We start from the raw sequence: 18,666 nt of genomic DNA on the forward strand, positions 1-18,666 counted from the left end.
CACTCCTCCCCAGCACTACCTATCATCTACCCGCTTCCACTCCTCCCCAGCACTACCTATCCTCTCAACTCTTCCACTACTTCCCAGCACTACCTAACCTCTAACCTTTTCCACTCCTCCCAAGCACTACTTATACTCTCAACTCCTCCACTCCTCCCCAGCACTACCTATCCTCTCAACTCTTCCACTACTTCCCAGCACTACCTAACCTCTAACCTCTTCCACTCCTCCCAAGCACTACCTATACTCTCAACTCCTCCACTCCTTCCCAGCACTACATATCATCTACCCTCTTCCACTCCTCCCCAGCACTACCTATCCACTCAACTCTTCCACTCCTTCCCAGCACTTACTATCATCTAACCTCTTCCACTCCTCCCAAGCAGTACCTATCCACTCAACTCTTCCACTCCTTCCCAGCACTATCTATCATCTTACCTCTTCCACTCCTCCCAAGCACTATCTACCATCTAACCTCTTCCACTCCTCCCCAGCACTACCTATCCTCTCAACTCTTCCACTCCTCCCCAGCACTACCTATCATCTACCCTCTTCTCCCAAGCACTACCTATCCTCTAACCTCTTCCACTCCTCCCCAGCACTACCTATCCTCTAGCCCAGGATTATCCAACAAGTAGTTTGTGAAGTTCTAGCAGCTCCCCAGCTAACTATAAGTAGCTCTCGTGTGTGCAGCCCTGGCTACTAAATTAGAAGCTTTTTCTTGATTAAATAAATATATGCATATAGAAATGAGAGTCTGAATTTTGTTACAAAAATGTCTGTATTTTCAGAACTATTATGGTGAAGTTTCGAGAAAAATTGCTGAATTTTCAAAACATATTTAAAGGAGATCAATGAGTGATAAATCATGTTGCGTTGGGGAAACTTATTACAAATATCATTACCTTGGTGCCAGGGGCATTGAAGCTGTGACTGTTCTGTATCACCCTTAGAGAGGCATTAACAACTGACAAAACCTCGTTACTGCTTGCCACCCTGTCTTATGCACTGAGATCATCACTGCTAGGACTCTTGTACGTGGCGGCCACTCATTTAATCTGCTCTGACGCCATCACTATTACAACGCCAATAATAATACTAACTCAAGATGATTCATTGAACTTAGCTCTTATTACAGAAAAGGTTAGGGGCCCTGCTCTAACCTCTTCCCCTGTGACTCGCAGCCAGCATCCATGGCCTCCCGATGGAACCTATCCTCACTGCTGCGGTCCTAGACCTCTCCGCAGCCACCATTCATTACATCCCCAAAGACCGGTCCGGGTTCTTCCATCGAGCCCCATCGAAGACTTCCTAACTACCACCATCCAGCAAAGATCTCTCTGCAGCCCCCAACCTAAATCTCCTTGTAGCCACTTTCCTGGATCTACCCTCAGCCCCCATCCGAACAATGCGGCTGACCATGGTTCAGCACCTCAATTTCAAGGTAAATATGTAAGTCCTTAGTCTGTGCAAACACGTCCAGAGCTCGCCGTACTTTTTCTCCAATGAGGATTAGATACCCAAATTATTGAAGAAAAGGGCGGTGCTTCTATTTCAACCTTCTTCTGGAAGACAGTTCAATCCCAAACCGCCTATTACCACAGACCACCTACCCAGCCAGATGAATCAGGGATTGGTTTCCCAAAAACCTAAAACACTCACTAGATCCTATCTTCTCTCTTCTGACCATATCTAACTGACCACTCTTGCTCAAAGACCACAAACTTCTGTAGAGGATCTTCCTTGAAAAAGATCAGTTTAGCTATCAACACTAGGGTCCCGGAGAGAGGGCACACCCCACCTCACTGGCTGCTCAACCCCCTAGGACACTACAGGCGTTGCTTCTTCAGTGAATATGCCTCCCCCTGGTTGGATCTCTGGTTAGAACCAGAGCATTATCGGTGGTCCAATGAGAACCAGCCCATTGTACGTGGTCCAGTGTTCCATGGAGAGGCGGGGATGCACCAATGCCAGCCTGCTGCCATGCGATAATACCAGTGCTTAATTTGTAAAAAACTTAGCACCGTTGCCCTGGACAGGAGGACACTAGAGCTTGAATCATCCGTTGTCCCTGGTAGCACTGCCAATGACAGCACAAACACACTACTAATCATCACACTCTTTAAAAGTGTGGCAATTCATAATATTGTAGGCCCCCAAAGCTATAAGAATGGCTTTGGAGGCAAATACTAATAATTGGAAACTTGAATTGAAATAATAAACAGAATTTGTTGTGCTCGTACCTAAATTGTCAGACACCACAACCACTGGTGCTGGCAATAAAGTGCCGGTGCTGAGCACCGGAAAGCACCTGCACAAATTAAGCATTGGATAATACAAATATGGATGTTTTTCAAATGCCACTGCCAACTTTCTCCCAGAGGACCCAACATATACCTCACTAACAAGGCCTAATAACACTGAAACCGATCTGGGCTGCATGTGTTCCGTGCTGGAAGGCGCTTCTCCTGGCAGTGTGGAATGGACTGCTCCCGTGAGGAGCAGGGTCTGTACTTAGTCGCCTAAGCCAGGCCTGTCTAGAGGGGCACAGTAGGTGAAAAGTGATGGGGTCGGATCTCTCCAAAGAGAATGTCAGTGGTTTGGACTATTCCAAGCATCCTTCGGTCATCCTCTGTGTACCTACCCAAGCAATGCCAGCAAACAATTTATCATCAGTCAGTCATCAAACAAAGTGCCCAACGCTGGGAACCCCTTTACCACCGGCCATCAGTACACAGGCGGGAATGAACCCTGCCCTCAGAACCCTGAAAGCCGTTTCGCGTCTTAGTAGCTGGATAATTGCAGAATGGAGGGGGGTGGGGGGGGACCTCGAGCCTTGCCTTGTAAATGGAAACATAAGTGTAGAATCTGTTCCTTCTATGGTCCGATGTAGAAACTATATCAAAAGTACTCTTGCTTCCTGTAACTTTGATGTATAGCAGCTGCTCTGCGGCATGAGTCCTTTTTTGGGGTTGTGTAATGCTGATTTTCCTTGCATCCCAATTGTAATTTAAATGAAAATACAATAAACAGAGTCACATGCTGTACCCCTGTGCCAGTGCTGGGGTTCAGGCCCTTTGTGAGACCCCACGGACAAGCCACAGGCACTGAAAGAAATGTCACAAACAGAATTTCTCATTGAAACCCTACTATTTCTGCTGTTGAAAGAACTGCCTACAGACAGACACCACCAACCACTACAGTCAGCTCCACCAACCTAGGCACAAGAGATAAACGACAGACTTCCGCACCATGTACCACGTGGCCTGCTGCTGAAAGAACTGCCCGTGGGCAGACTTCAGCTCCACCAACCGAAGCACAAGAACTTCAACTAAAAGAACTGTCCAAGGAGAGACCCCAGCACCTGGACGAATGGGCCACAGGCAGAGTCAGTGAAAGAAAGGGCAAACTTCACCACCTTAGGCAGAGCCACAGCTACTGCCACTGAAAGACCTGTCCACAGACAAGCTTCATCACCATTTACGGATCCACAGATCCTGCCACTGAAAGAACTGTCCATGGACAGGCTTCAGCGCTTTGGGCAGAGCCACAGTGACTCTCATTGAAAGAACTATCACGGACAGACTTCGGCACCACGGACAGGACCACATGTGCAGCCACAAAAAAGAACCGTCCTTGCCCCAGCACCATGGACAGCGCCACAGGCACTGCCACTGAAAGAGCTGTCCACGGAGAGACTTCAGGCCCATGGACAGCGCCACAGGTACTACCACTGAAGGAAGGGGCGGGCTTCAGCACCACGGACAGATCCACAGGAACTTGCACTGAAAGAGCTGTCCACAGACACACTTCAGCACCATTGACGGATTCACAGATCCTACCAGCGAGCACCTTGAGCAGAGCCACAGTGACTCTCATTGAAATAACTATCGCGGACAGACTTCGGCACCACGGACAGGACCACAGGTGCAGCCACTGAAAGAATCGTCCTTGCTCCAGCACCATGGAACCATGGACAGAGCCTCAGGCTGCCACTAGAGGAAGGGACGGATTTTTTTTTAAAAGGTATTAGATCGCTTTACATGAGCAGCATATTTATATTACACATTCAGGCACGGGGAGATTAAGTGATTTGCCAAGAATCACAGGATGTGGACGCGACCGCGAGGCTCGAGCCCTGGTTTTCAGCACCAAAGTCGGCAGTTTAGCTGAGGGACCACACCCTCTCCCCAACTTCAGCACCACGGACAGATCTACAGGAGCTGCCACTAAAAGAGCTGTTCATGGACAGGCTTCAGCGCCATGGACAGCGCCACAGATACTGCCACTAAGAGATGTGTCCATAGACGCACTTCAGCACCATGGACAGCGCCACAGGTTCTGCCACTGAAAGAGCTGTCCACGGAGAGACTTCAGGACCATGAACAACGTCACAGGTACTGACACTAAGGGCCATATGTAGGTAATCTCTATTTACCTATTCTTAAATACCGAATTTTACTGATTCAGTATTTAAGAATCGGTAAATAGTATGTAGGTAATAATTCGGTAAATTTTACCTAATCGGTAATATTCGGTATTATCGATTCGGTCTTTACCGATTCGGTAATTCCCATTCATTCCTATGGTCCTGGAGGCCCATAGGAATGAATGGGAAGCCATTCACTATACCGATTAGGTATGGTAAACACCGAATAGGTAATAGGGGGGACATATTCAAGGGTGGCAGGGTGTCACATTGACACCCTGTTGCACCCCTGAATTGTGCATGTGTGCACATGTGGCAGACATACATGCCCTAAGGGCATGTATGTCTGCCACATGGCACTGAATAAAAAGCAAACCATTGCTTTTTCAAAGGTATTCGGTATTTACCACCAACTTATAGTTGGTGATAAATAACTAATCCTGAATGCAAAAATGCACTCACTTGACTGCCTCCTAGGTTTCAAGGATTCAGTAATTTACCAAATCGGTATTTTAAGAAGTTGGTAATTTACTGATTCCTTAAATTACCGATTCGGTAAATTACTGAATCCTTGAAACCTGCCTCCTACATCTCAAATACCTAAATACCTAAATACCGGTCGGTAACGGTGAAATTTACCGAATGTCACTGTTACCGACCGGTATTGCCTCACCTTCATATGGCCCTAAAAGAGGTGTCTACATACGCACTTCAGAACCATGGATAGCGCCAGGGGTCTTGTCACTGAAGGGAGGGGAGGCCTTCAGCAGCACGGACAGATCTACAGGTACTGCCGCTGAAAGAGCTGTCCAGAGACACCCTTCAGCACCATGGATAGCGCCACAGGAACTGCCACTGAAGGAGGGCCGGACTTCAGCACCACGGACAGCACCAGGTGGCGCCCCCTCTCCAATGGCTGACTCTAGCCTCACTCCATAAGGCAGCGTTGGTCGTGGTGCTGTCTAGCTCTTGTCCATCTCCACTATGGTTTGAGCAGGTAGCTTCAAAAGAGCATCTAACTGGTCCACCCTTGGTCCACGTGATGCTGCGCTCCTGGGTGGCCCTGCTCCCACTAGACTGACAACTAGTGCTATAACTTCGTCGTCGAAGATGAAGCCGAAGTCCCAGGAGTTTAGATGGGCTTTGACTGTATTACTGAGTGCCTGGGTTCAAGGGCACTCGAGCCTTTCCACCTCTGGGGTTCACGAATGTGACCAGTGATGGATCTGGCCAGTACACCACAGATTTAGCCCCCCCCCCGTGCCCACTTGGACGTCCAGTTCTGCACAGTCGACATTTTTTTTAAACCACAAGCCGGCGCCACCCTGACGGGTTTAGGCACCCTACAGTTATTTCAGGCTTAAAGCAGGCTCGCCACCCCCCCCCCCCCACCCCGCAGCCAACCCAGAGAACTTCACAGTGGCACACACCATGCACACTCCAAACACAGGAGCACACATCTCTGTTCACCCCACCTAGCACCCACCCCAGAGAGCTCCCCAATGGAGCACCCCATTTACACAACTAACACGGAGGCACTCAGTCCTGTTCCCCCCACCTAGCAGCCACACCAGAAAGCGCCTCCATCCGCGCCACGGACACCAAGTCACATAGCGTTGGTCATCCCACCCAGCAGCCACCCCAGAGATCCCCAGTGGAGCACATCATTAATGATGCAGACACCGAGGCACACAACCCTGTGCATCCACCTAGGAGCCACCCCAGGGAGCTCCCGCCTTGGAACACACCACCCACACTCCAAACACAGGGGCCCCCCGCCCTGCTCACGCCACCCAGCAGCCACCCCAAAGAGCTCACCGTGGAACACTCCATCCACACAACAAACACCGAGGCACACAATCCTACTCACTCCACCCAGCAGCCACCCCCAAAGAGCTCACCGTGGAACACTCCATCCACACAACAAACACCGAGGCACACAATCCTGCTCACTCCACCCAGCAGCCACCCCCAAAGAGCTCACCGTGGAACACTCCATCCACACAACAAACACCGAGGCACACAATCCTGCTCTCTCCACCCAGCAGCCACACCAGAGAGTTCCCCTTTGGAATGCAACATCCAAGCCGTGAACAAGAAGTCACACAGCCCTGCCCACCCCACCTAGCGACCACCCTATAGAGTGCCTCTGTAAAGCACACCATCCATGCCACGAACACCAAGTCACATAGCGCTGCTCATTCCACCCAGCAGCCACCCCAGATTAATCCACCGTGGAATACACCATCCACACACAAAACACAGGGACACACAGCCCTGCTCACCCCACCTAGAAGACAAAGACAGTGCTTGAAATGGGAAAATAGAAGTGCAGGTACCCTGTATCAAAGTACCTGCTTGTTTCTGACAAGTGCTGGTGCTCTCCAATTAAAAGTATTACAATTTTCTTGAATAGTGCAGGTACTCTCCCTCTCAAAATAAAAAAGTGCTGTTGCTCAGTACCAGGCAGTACCGGCCCATTTAAAGCACTGTTTTCAGAGAGCTCCCCTGTGGAATACACCATCCACACCACGAACACCAAGTCACGTAGCGCTGTGCAGCCACCCCTAAGAGCTCCGCCGTGGAACAAACTTTCAAGCTGCCAACGCTGGATCACACAGCGCTGCTCACCTCACCCAGCAGCCACCCTTGACAGCCCCCCCTTCCCCCCCCCCCCACACACAAACAAAACCCTCCATGCCATGAACACAGAGCCACACAGCTCTGGACACCCCACCCAGCAGCCACCCTTGAGAGCCCCCCCCACACACAAACAAACCCTCCATGCCATGAACACAGAGCCACACAGCTCTGGACACCCCACCCAGCAGCCACCCTTGAGAGCCCCCCCCACACACAAACAAACCCTCCATGCCATGAACACAGAGCCACACAGCTCTGGACACCCCACCCAGCAGCCACCCTTGAGAGCCCCCCCCACACACAAACAAACCCTCCATGCCATGAACACAGAGTCACACAGCTCTGGACACCCCACCCAGCAGCCACCCTTGAGAGCTTCTCGGTGGTATACAAACAGCCGTGTGTTCACCCCACCCAGCAGCCAGCCTAGAGAGCTCCGCCGTGGAACACACTATCCATGCCACACAGACGGAGTTGAACAGCTCTGCCCACTCCACCCAGCGGCTCATGGGCCGTATTACACAAGTGCTCACAGGGTGCTACAGGTGTTTGTGCCTGCTTTATGCACTCCACGGGCACTTTGATGTTACAAAAAGGGCCTCAGAGACGTGGGTTGTCCTTTCTGTAATACAGATAGCACATACAGTGCTGTCATTAGAGGGCCCCATGCTAATAAGTAATCACTTTGCCTCTGCGCCCGCGCCGTATTATCGACGTGGGCGCAGAGGCAAAAATGTATTTAGAAGAAGCACTGAACGTGCATCACAAAAAATGCCTTTGAAATGCAGCCCTCTAAAGGGCTGAAAGGGCGTCCCATGGACCTCGCAGACATTCCCTTGCAGGTGGGTGCAGTCACTCACAGCACCCGCCTGCGAGGGGATCTCTAATCCTTTTAGGAATGCAGGCTGGTTGTCGCCTGCACAGAGAAACATGGAGCAGCTTTAAACAGCTGCTCTGTATTTCTCTTGTAGGTGCTGCCCTGTGAGCATTGCAAGCTCCTGGCTTCCCTAATGGTGGCGCATTCCTACCGATAAGGAACTCTTTCCATGTTTGCACCCGGCACACCTGCTTTAAAGTGGGCTATGGCACAAACATGGAAAGTGCGCCCTGTCTGTAATATGGGCCATGCATCATCCTGGCACCAAGAGTGACCGCTTGTTCATCATCTTGAAAGGTTCTTTCCCAGGTCAGCTTATACATGTGTGTGGCTGCCCACCGAGACAAACATTGGAGTCAGTGCTTAGTTCGTAAAAGAATGAGTGCCGCTCCCAAAGCTCTGCGCAGATATTCATGGCTTACGCTATTAAAGTTGTTGTCCCTAATACCAAGAATGCATAGTTTTTAATCCACCATATACTTCTGTAATCAACAAGCAGACATTCCCTGCTCCTTTATCTCACTCCTGCTGGTTCCTGCTTTCTGTTTATGATTTTTTTTAGTCGCTCTCTTCCTCCCTTTCCCCCCTTGTTTTTTTTTTTTTTTATCTCTTGTTCTCAGTAAATGTCTGAGGTGGAATAATGTATATGCCCGTCGCCAGAATTGAGAGCCAGCGGGCCATGCTGGCAAACACCACCTCAAATTAATTAACTCGTTTTAGTGCTGCCCAAACAAGACTGAAGTCCAGCTCCAATGAGAGATCAGGTGGACGAGGGTCCAGACATGACTCGGGGAGGGTCCAAACTTGACTGACAGTCCTGCTCCTATGAAAGATCAAGTAGAGGAGGGTCCATACATGACTGACAGTCCTACCCCAATGACAGATCAGGTAGAGGAGGGTCCATACATGACTGACAGTGCTCCTCCAATGACAGATCAGGTAGAGGAGGGTCCATACATGACTGACAGTCCTACTCCAATGAGACATCTGGTAGAGGAGGGTCCATACATGACTGACAGTCCTACCCCAATGAGAGATCAGGTAGAGGAGGGTCCATACATGACTGACAGTGCTCCTCCAATGACAGATCAGGTAGAGGAGGGTCCATACATGACTGACAGTCCTACTCCAATGAGAGATCAAGTCGAGGAGGGTCCATACATGACTGACAGTGCTCCTCCAATGACAGATCAGGTAGAGGAGGGTCCATACATGACTGACAGTGCTCCTCCAATGACAGATCAGGTAGAGGAGGGTCCATACATGACTGTCAGTCCTGCTCCAATGAGAGATCAGGTAGAGGAGGGTCCATACATGACTGCCAGTGCTCCTCCAATGACAGAACATGTAGAGGAGGGTCCAAACTTGACTGGCAGTGCTCCTTCAATGAGAGATCAGGGAAAGGAGGGTCAAGACATGACTGTCAGTCCTGCTCCAATAAGAGATCAGTTGGGGGGAGTCCAAAAATGACTGACAGTGTTATCCTCCAATGAGAGATCAGGTGGAGGAGGGTCAAAACATGACTGACAGTGTTATCCTCCAATGAGAAATCAGGTGGAGGAGGGTACTTTAAACAGGAAACCTGCCAGAAATCTCTACAGAGACAGACTCCAGTGCCAACAGGCTTGCCCTGGTTTTCAGATGGTATTTGGGGGTAATGGCACCAACCTCATATTTCCTTTTCTTCTTTCTCACAGTTGCCCCAACAGTGAAGATCATCCCCTCACAAGCGGTCCTTCGGGAGGGGGACAACCTGGGCCTTACCTGCTCTGTGACTGGCAACCCCCGGTGAGTAACCTGGAGGCTGGGCTCACATATCCTGGTGTCATGGAACTTGATCCAGAGAGGGAGGCGGGTGGGGAAATTAACAAGCAATGCCACCGGCCAAGAAAGAAATATTTGAGGCAACTAATCATCATTGGGGGGTGGGTGGTTGAGCATTAAATGAGGAGGAGAGAAGACCTCTAGTCAGAGGGTCTCCCACCTGCTCGCGGACCATTGACAGAATTGTAACTACCTGTACTGGTGTCAGCACATTAATTGTTTTATTCTACTGTTCATGATGGGGGGTGTAACTTGTTCTTTTATTCAATGCTTCAGGCATCAGTATGCTTGGTAAGGATGTAGAAGTGAGTCTGAAATACAAGGGATAATTAATCATAGAAAAGACAAACACGACCACAGCTTTTTGTCAGCTCAGAAGATGGTACATTTATTAGCCACAACAAATAACAATTTTAACGTGCAACACGGTGACAGTCAGCATAGAAGCTAGAATGTCCAAAGATTTATTGAGTTTGGTACACTTTATAGACTCAAACCACAAGACCACCCATATGACACGTAGCAAGAAGTATTATACGTAGTTTACAGTACACCATGAATCCCACAGCCAATGGACAAGATCTGTAACAAGACATCTCCTTGTAAGGTGTGATACATTTGATGCACACATACTGTAGCTAACCATGTGATCAGAATGGGCAGTTTTGGGGACAGTCAATCAAGATGCGATCTGCCATGGCCTGGTATATTTCCATACAAACTGCGACATAAGCGAGGCGATGAGTAATATTTCGAAATCTGTTATTTGGTAATAAAATGTATTGTGCAAGCCGTGTGTCACGTACCTCGTCTGGGCGTGGAGAAATGCAAGGACAGCATTTCTCAGACAGTGAAAGGGCAAAACATACCAAGATGGAGGTTTTTAGATGTAGGCTAAGTTAATAAGGCCTGAAGCTATTATATTTGGTATCAAAGAAAAAGATGGCTTCAACAAGGACGACAATCTTCCTATGGAACCAGGCAGTGTGCTAGACCACGCCTGGCCAAGCAAGAACTTTGTAAATGTTTACTAATAATGCTTGCTGCACCCTAGCTGCCTTGCCTTACTCTCCTTAGAGGCAAACATTATTTTTAACAAAAGCGTCCTGGGATCTGTAACGAGTTCTCATTTGAGGGCTGGGTTTTCCAGTGTTGGTATCTGGGGATCTAAAAATTGTTTCACTGTGACCTCTTTGACTCCAAGAGCTGCTCCTTCATGGCCATAAGGTTGGAATAGACAGAGGAGCACGTGCTGTTGAAGCCTCGCCAAACAGGGTCCAAGCACACAAAGATACTAGCCTTTTGTACACGTGCTTCTTAAAGTGGTGTTAGTTACACTGTCGCCAAGCGCGGTGTGCTTTGATGTGGGCCACCACGACCCTTACCAAGTTTGCTGAACCTGTTCAGATCTACAAGATGTCTGCCTGTGACTCGCGAGGAGTCGCAACAAGTTGAGCCAAGGATGGGGTCCTCCAGCCGCCATGTCTGAGATGATTAAGGTGCGGAGTGTTCAAATGTGAGGGTCCTGATGACGATGCTGACCTCATAGGAGTCAACGCTCCAAATGATGGTGCAAGAACCAGGGTTCAATGCCATATGCAGACTTCTGGGCAGTGCCCAAAGCCATGGAGGCCACTCTTGCTAGTTTTGAGATCTAAAGAAGTTTCATGAGTAAGTGTAGGGTGTGGCCAACCTCAGGGGCCCGACTGCAAGTCTATCAGCTTTTTGCAGTGTGTGCCAGTGACCCCCGCCAACAGTCACTGACATCAACTAACAACTGCCTCACACGCTCACGCCTAGAATGTGGCAAAAACTGTAGAGGGAGACAAAAGGGAAGCCAGGGCCCCATTTAGAGTTGGGTTGTGTCACAGTCTTAAGTCGATGGTGCTGTCACGGTGGCAAACTCACAGTTCTCTCACTCAATTTACAGTCGGGGACGCACCAGGCTTACACCAGCGGAGCCTTCACTGGTGTAAAATGAACACCTGGCTGCCCGCCTGTCACGGAGCTGCTAGGTCATGGTGACATTTTTCCTTTTTTCTTTAAAGTAGGGTCTACAGCCACGCATTTCTCATGCTCAACCCAGCTGCTCGAAGCATGGCTCACAGGGGCAGGGCCAATGCAGAATGGCACCGGGGGCATTTGTTTTTTTTTCCAAATTAAACATACTCCTGCTTTGTAACTTTGTTTTAAAAAAGTTTGCAGAGTGGGCACTTTAAACATGGTGGCCATTGGCCAAACCTTCAATGCTTCAAAGGGAGACACCCTGGCAGCTGTTCCCTTTATGGCACACAGATCCCTGCAACACAAGTGGAGATTTCTACATAGAGCTGGGCGATCCTCCGCCCTCCTGGCCAACTGGCGAACCATCCAACAGGGTCTAAATACGGCTCCTAAACACTAGACTAGGCTTTAGAAATGGCTACAACTGGTCCCCTCATTCAAATCGGGCAAGGAAATTGCAAAGGTGGCCTCAGTTGCCCGTCTCTGTCTGCGCCGGCTGCTAAGATAGGCGTTCTTGTCTTACTGCTTTTGGCCCTTTCATCTGGTACCACCTTATGGTCCTAAATGAGTGGGGATATTTACAGGGTAAGTTGGAGAACGCCTGTGGACCTACTTGCACCTACCGTGTGCTACCGGCTGTCATATGATGCAGCTGAGCATAACTCAGGCTAAGCATCGTGAGCTGGGGACTCTCCTGGGTCTGCCGTGCCCATCGCGTGGCACTAAACAGCTTCAGGTGCCAACCCTGGAGAGACGATGCCACTGCTTCGGCAGAGACCTGTAACCGGGGGCGTAGCTTCTATGTCTCTATGTCTGAGCTGCAAGTTTCCTGATAATCTTGCCCTGGGTATAATTTTCTGTAATGCAGTTTTTTCAAACATCACTGAATATATTACTGAATGAAACATTTACTGACCTTCATTTACCTCTGCCCATCCTGATCAAAACGTAATATATCGAAAAGAAAAGCTGAAGCCTGCTAAATGTCTGCCTAATTCCATGCACATTCATCATGCAGTGTCAAATTACCTAATAAATAGGGGTGGGTGAAATTTTTAATTCCAGTGGCTGAATTGGAGAAATTTACTAATTCCGTGTTACTATTGGAATGGTAAATTATTAATAAATTCTGCTGCTCCACTCTGCCAGCCGAATTACTGCAAATCATGTAACTAATGCAAAAGGACATTAAAGGGTCGATTCCGATTCGGGAAAAAAAACGTCCGTACGATTTGTATCCGGAGCCCTCTCCATACAAATCGTACCCGTCCGTCCGAGTCGCGTAGTACGATCCGTATTCCGTGAATCCGTCCTAATCGTCGCGATCCCTACGTATTGCAAGGCTGAAACCCCCTCTAATTAAAGTATTACCTAGTAAATAGTTGGGTACAGGTGCTTTGAGTCGGGTATGGTAAGGTGTTTGTCAGATTTCACTTGGAATTTTTACATATACAGGGACATAAGCACACACACTCCTGTCTGTTTTAATAGTCTTAAAAATGGTTATTTTTCAAAATATTCCCTTTAAAGTACCCCTGACAGTCTATACCCCTCTCCCTTCCTACTGCTCCTTAAGCCCTCCTGCCCTGGTTGTTGTGTATGTAAGAACTCAAGACATGGCCGTTTGAATGATGAAACCCCCACGTAGCAGGCTACATCTCCAGCGCCTCGAAACCCTCGCGGGTGACTTGCAGCGCTCTATAAATGTATGATCGATTGAATTATCGATTGAACCAGCATGATTGTTGAGAAATGTGAAGCTCCTCTCCCCCCAGCTCCCTCAATCTTACTGGCCAAGCTGCCTGTCCCTTACGTCACAGAGATCACAACCACGTCATCAGAGCCTCCACAGGCCCTAGAGTTCGCGCACTGGGCTTAGCGACCTTTCTTGTGTTTGTTGGCCTCGTGTTCGGGGCATTGACTATCAGGGGCTTAAGAGAGCAAAGGTGTGGGGGCTCTGCTTGTCTGCTTTCTGAGGGTCTTTAATAATTTTACCAGCAGAAATAGCGTCTTTTTTTACACGTTTCTGATTGGTCAGCAGCATGTTCACAATCAGAGTAAATCCTTTTATTGATTTTTTTTATGCTACAACAATGCCAGAGAACCTTTCCATTTACTGTTGAGCATTGATTTGCATAAAACCCCAGCAGGGTGCCATGCTGACAGCTGTGTGTGCTGTGACGTGGCATCGATCGCTTTGTAAATGGGAACCTTCGTCTAAATGTCTGCTACATCCCCCCTCTTGTAGGAGCGATGCAATCGATGGTCCCTGTTACAGCAAGCTGTCACCGTGTCAAAGATAATCACTGTTGAGGACCTGTGTGAGGGGCTGCTGTGGGTTCATTGCATGAGTGTTGCATGGCGACGGCAGGAGCTCGTCCCAGAGGAACTGGGCGGTCCCCTCCCAGGGTGAAGTGGGCTGGGGGGCGGAGGCGAGGGCGCTCTGTGTTGGGTGCAGAACTATCGGCTAGGTCCATGGTTTTGAAAGGTGCACACGTAAAGAAGTCCCTACCTAGAAAAGTGCACACCTGTAAAGGAGAATACTGAGAGAGGGTCACACCTGGAAAGGCCTCGGTGCTCAAATGTTAACGTGGTCTTCACTAGGCCCATGTTTTAAAGGTCCACATCTGGAAAGGCCTCCGCGGTCACATGACGTGTTCTAGGTCCACGTTAAAGGCCAATATCTGGAAAGATCGGGGTGTTTCATAGGGGTGGGCGGAATTTGCGCAATCGCGTTACGCAAATCTCCGCGAAACGGTAAAAAATCTCCGCGAACATGTAGAAATTCTGCAGACACACGGAATTGCTTGTTCGCAATGCTTTTTTACTGTTCTCAATCGCTGTTTGCGTGCTCGGGGGGAAATATCTTGCGAACATGCATTTGAGAAAGCGAACAAGCAAAAAATTTCGCGAAGTCTCAGAGCGCAGAATTTTGGGCAATTTAGCGTTCTCCGCGGAACACAAAATTGCCCAAATTCCACGAACAGAACGGAATTTACCGCCCAGGCCTAGTGTTTCACATCTTAGCATGGCTTACTGACCGTCTTTGGAGTGTCTTTCAGGCGGTTACGTTGGTGTTTTCTTAACAGGAATCACTGTTGGACGGTGGAGCATGTGTGGAACCAACTGGCTGCTCATGTCTCACGGCTCGCTGTTTATCTTGTCTGAAGCATCTTTTTGATGCATGGGTGATCCCATTTGGAATAGATAACCATATGGATCATGTCCGACAGGGTCAGTCCACTGTCAAGTGCGTTACTAAACGGTGTCACTCATGGCCGATTGTTTATGAACCATGGATAGTCAATCCTTCTTTGCCACAAAAAAAGAAGAAAATGCAGGGTGATGACGTGTTAGCACAGGTCGCTCTTTCTATACTGAAACATGTCTGAGATGGTCCCTTCTTAGCATAACTCATTTTGCTGTATGTCTGAAACAGAGAAAGTGTAACACGGCCCTGCATCAGTGTGAAACATGCCAGGAACAGAGAGAATGGCCCCATCTTAACAAATGTTACTTTTGTAGGTCTGGCTTTCCAGTGCTGCCTTTGTGTGACCTTATGTGATCAATAGGAAAAGAGCTTTTAAGAAGCTGTTCTTGGACAGTGGTTGTAGCCCCGCCCATGTTCATCTTCCTTCCTAGAGCAATTGATGGGTCAGATGTTGTGTACATCCGGTGAAAAAAGAGTGCTTGCCCTGCCCTTTATGCCTTGTTGGAAATCTTGCACTTCGCACAGTAGGACTCAGTTGGAAATAAACCAATGGTACCACGTGTTAGATGAAATAGGTCCAATCCGTTTATCATGAAAAGTTATGACAAAGGCAGTAGGCCTGACTTGTTTAATATGAGATGCATATTTTGATACCAATAGGCCTTTAAGGGTGGCTTATTTTTATAAAGTGCTAAAGACTGTAGTGTTGTTGTCCTATGGAATCTCACAGATCATTAGAGTAAGCAAGGGCTCCCCCGACAAACCCTGGGAGTAGAGGATTTGCACTGTGATGGTCCTTGTAAGGCTCTCGGAGGAGTTGTAGTTTGCTTTGCCGACTGGAAGCTGTACATATTTGTCATGTTAAGATTATATGCCTGACAGTTGACTTTTTAGTAAGGTTAACATTCTGTAGGCCTGCGTTGTTATGGCGACCACACAATGACAAAGGCTGTGGGTCTGATTGGATATGTGGTAAAAGGTATGTCATCAGCCTGATCTGTTTATTTAGAAAAATGATAACTCAGGCAGTGAAGCTGACATATTTACAGTGAAAACCTAAGTCAAAGTCAATAGGCCTTTAAGAGTGGATTGTTATTACACTCTAGTAAGGACTGCAGGTAGCCTTCTGTAAATAAGCAGCGGGAACTCTTCAAGATTGTTAATTCCTTTCTGTCCCCCAGTGCAATTCAAAACCATCTATCTTTATTCAGCTAACCTGTGTGATTAGCTCACCGACTTCTTTTTAATGAAAACAAAACTATTTATCATCAGTTTCCCAGTCAGTGGGCGCCGCCATCAAAGTTGGTTGGAAGTTTTTCTTCTGGCGTCTTTTGTCCAACTTTGAACCTATCTCCTCAGAGGACTCCTCCTCTGTGCTGGCCAACTGTCAATCTGGTTCGACTCTCGACCAGTGTCCTCCGACATCCTCATATTAGCTAGGGGTGGGCGGAATTTGCGTAATCGCATTACGCAAATCTCCACGAAACAGTAAAAAATGTCCGCGACCATGCAGAAATTCCGTGACCATGCGGAATTGCTTGTTTGTGATGCTTTTTTCCTGTTCGCAATTGCTGTTTGCGTGCTAAGGGGGAAATATCTCGCAAACACGCATTTTTAGAAGGTGAACAAGCAAGAAATATCGCAAAGTCGCGGAACACAGAATTTTGGACAATTTTGCATTCTCCGCGGAATGCGAAATTACCCAAATTCCGCGAGCGGAGCAAAATTTACCGCCCAGGCCTAATATTAGCCACTACGCTTCTTAGTCTCATTCTGAATAAGGTGAAGAATTCCTTCTTGGAGTTTGTCAAAGTGCTGAGCAGTTGGAAGCCGGACCTCTATCTCCCCCTGCTCGAAAAAAACAGCGCTGAACCTAAGATGTTCAATAACTTCAGACCAATTTCACTCCTACCAGCAGTAGCAAAAATGTTGGCGAAGCTAGTCAATACACAACTCTCCCATGTTCTGGAATGAAATAATCTTTTACATGATACTTAATCTGGTTTCCATGCAGGGTTCAGCACTGTTTCGATCCGAGGCCACCGAAGTCATCTGCGGCGTACCGCAAGGATCATCACTCAGCCCCACCCTCTTCAACGTCTCCATGAGACCCCTTGCTGCCATTGCACGCCAACACAACCTCAACATCATCTCCTATGCTGACGATACCCAACTGATCCTCTCCCTCACCAGTGACCCCGCCAACGCCAGATTTAGCCTACACGAAGGGATGAAAGACGTCGCCGAATGGATGAAGAACAGCCGCCTGAAACTGAACTCAGACAAGACGGAAGTCCTCATCCTGGGACCATCGCCCTCTGCCTGGGACGGCACCTGGTGGCCCCCGGCCCTAGGCAGTGCACCCAAGCCAACAGACCACGCACGCAACCTGGGCTTCATCAAGGACTCCACCCTCTCGATGACCAGACAAGTCAACGCCGTCTCCTCATCATGCTTAAACACCCTACGCACGCTCCGTAAGATCTTCCGATGGATCCCGACCGAAACCAGGAAGACGGTCACCCAGACACTCGTCACAAGCCGACTGGACTACGGAAACACCCTCTACGCCGGAACCACAGCCAAGCTACAGAAAAGATTCCAACGCATCCAGAACGCCTCAGCCCGACTCATCCTGGACATCCCCCGACGCAGCCACATCTCCAAACACCTGAGGGACCTGCACTGGCTCCCCGTCAGCAAGAGAATCACGTTCAGGCTCCTCACCCACGCACACTAGTCCCTCCACGACCTGGGCCCCAAGTACCTCAATGACCGCTTGACCTTCTACAAGCCCACCCGCCAGCTACGTTCGACAAGCCTCGCCCTCGCCGCCGTACCACGCATCCGAAGAGCCACCACTGGAGGAAGATCCTTCTCCTACCTGGCGGCCAAGACATGGATCTCCCACCCCACCCACCTCCGGCTGACCCAGGACCATCTCGCCTTCAGGAGACAACTCAAGACCTGGCTATTCGAGCAATAGCAGACCCCCCTTCCCCCAAGCGCCTTGAGACCCTCCGGGTGAGTAGTGCGCTATACAAATGCTATGATTGATTGATTGATTGACTGAGTCCGCCTTGTTGAAGGTTTGCAGAATTCATAAAGGGCAATCTCGATCAGAATGCGGCAGCAATACCAGTCCTATTGGATTTATCGTTAACTTTCTATGCAGTATCTAAGTCCGTTCTTTTTAACAGGCTGAGGAGAACTGACGTCTATAGGTAGGGTTTGACCTGGATTATTTCATATCTTGAAGGCAGGACTCAAGCATTATTTTTTTCCCCCTTTTTACCTAAACCACAACACCACTTGATTGTGGAGTTCCTCACGGCTCTGCCTTTTCACTTTTTATGTGGAACCTCTTGCTAACTTTATAGAAGTTTGGGGACTGCGGGTGATTTCTTATGCTGATGACACTCAATTACTTCTGTTATTTCAGGGTAATGATGTTTAGGCTTTTAATTCTTTAAGTTTTGCTTGAAATCTGTCGATAAGTGGATGAATGACAATTGCCGTAAATTAAACTCTGATAAAACAGAAATTCTCTCCTTTGGCACCAGTCATTTTCCAGACTCCCATAACTGGTGGCCTTCAGAGTCAGGTGACCCTCCCCGTACCATCTTCAATTGTGGCAAATTGAGGCTTGTAATTGAATTCTAACCTGTCTCCTGAACT

At 48.6% G+C, this 18,666-nt stretch overlaps 1 protein-coding gene across 2 annotated transcripts in view; it reads left to right on the forward strand.

Annotated features, from left to right (window-relative positions):
• The window catches only part of CADM4 (cell adhesion molecule 4), a 1,184,622-nt gene that overhangs the window by 1,040,823 nt on the left and 125,133 nt on the right, over positions 1–18,666 (forward strand). For both annotated transcript variants that reach the window (XM_086929780.1, XM_086929781.1), the window contains exon 6: positions 9,647–9,737. In XM_086929780.1, coding sequence (XP_086785906.1) covers positions 9,647–9,737 — 91 coding nt within the window. The remainder of the gene's footprint in view (positions 1–9,646; positions 9,738–18,666) is intronic.

Source organism: Lissotriton vulgaris, chromosome 7 (genome assembly GCF_964263255.1).
Source record: "Lissotriton vulgaris chromosome 7, aLisVul1.2, whole genome shotgun sequence".
Lineage (NCBI taxonomy): Eukaryota > Metazoa > Chordata > Amphibia > Caudata > Salamandridae > Lissotriton > Lissotriton vulgaris.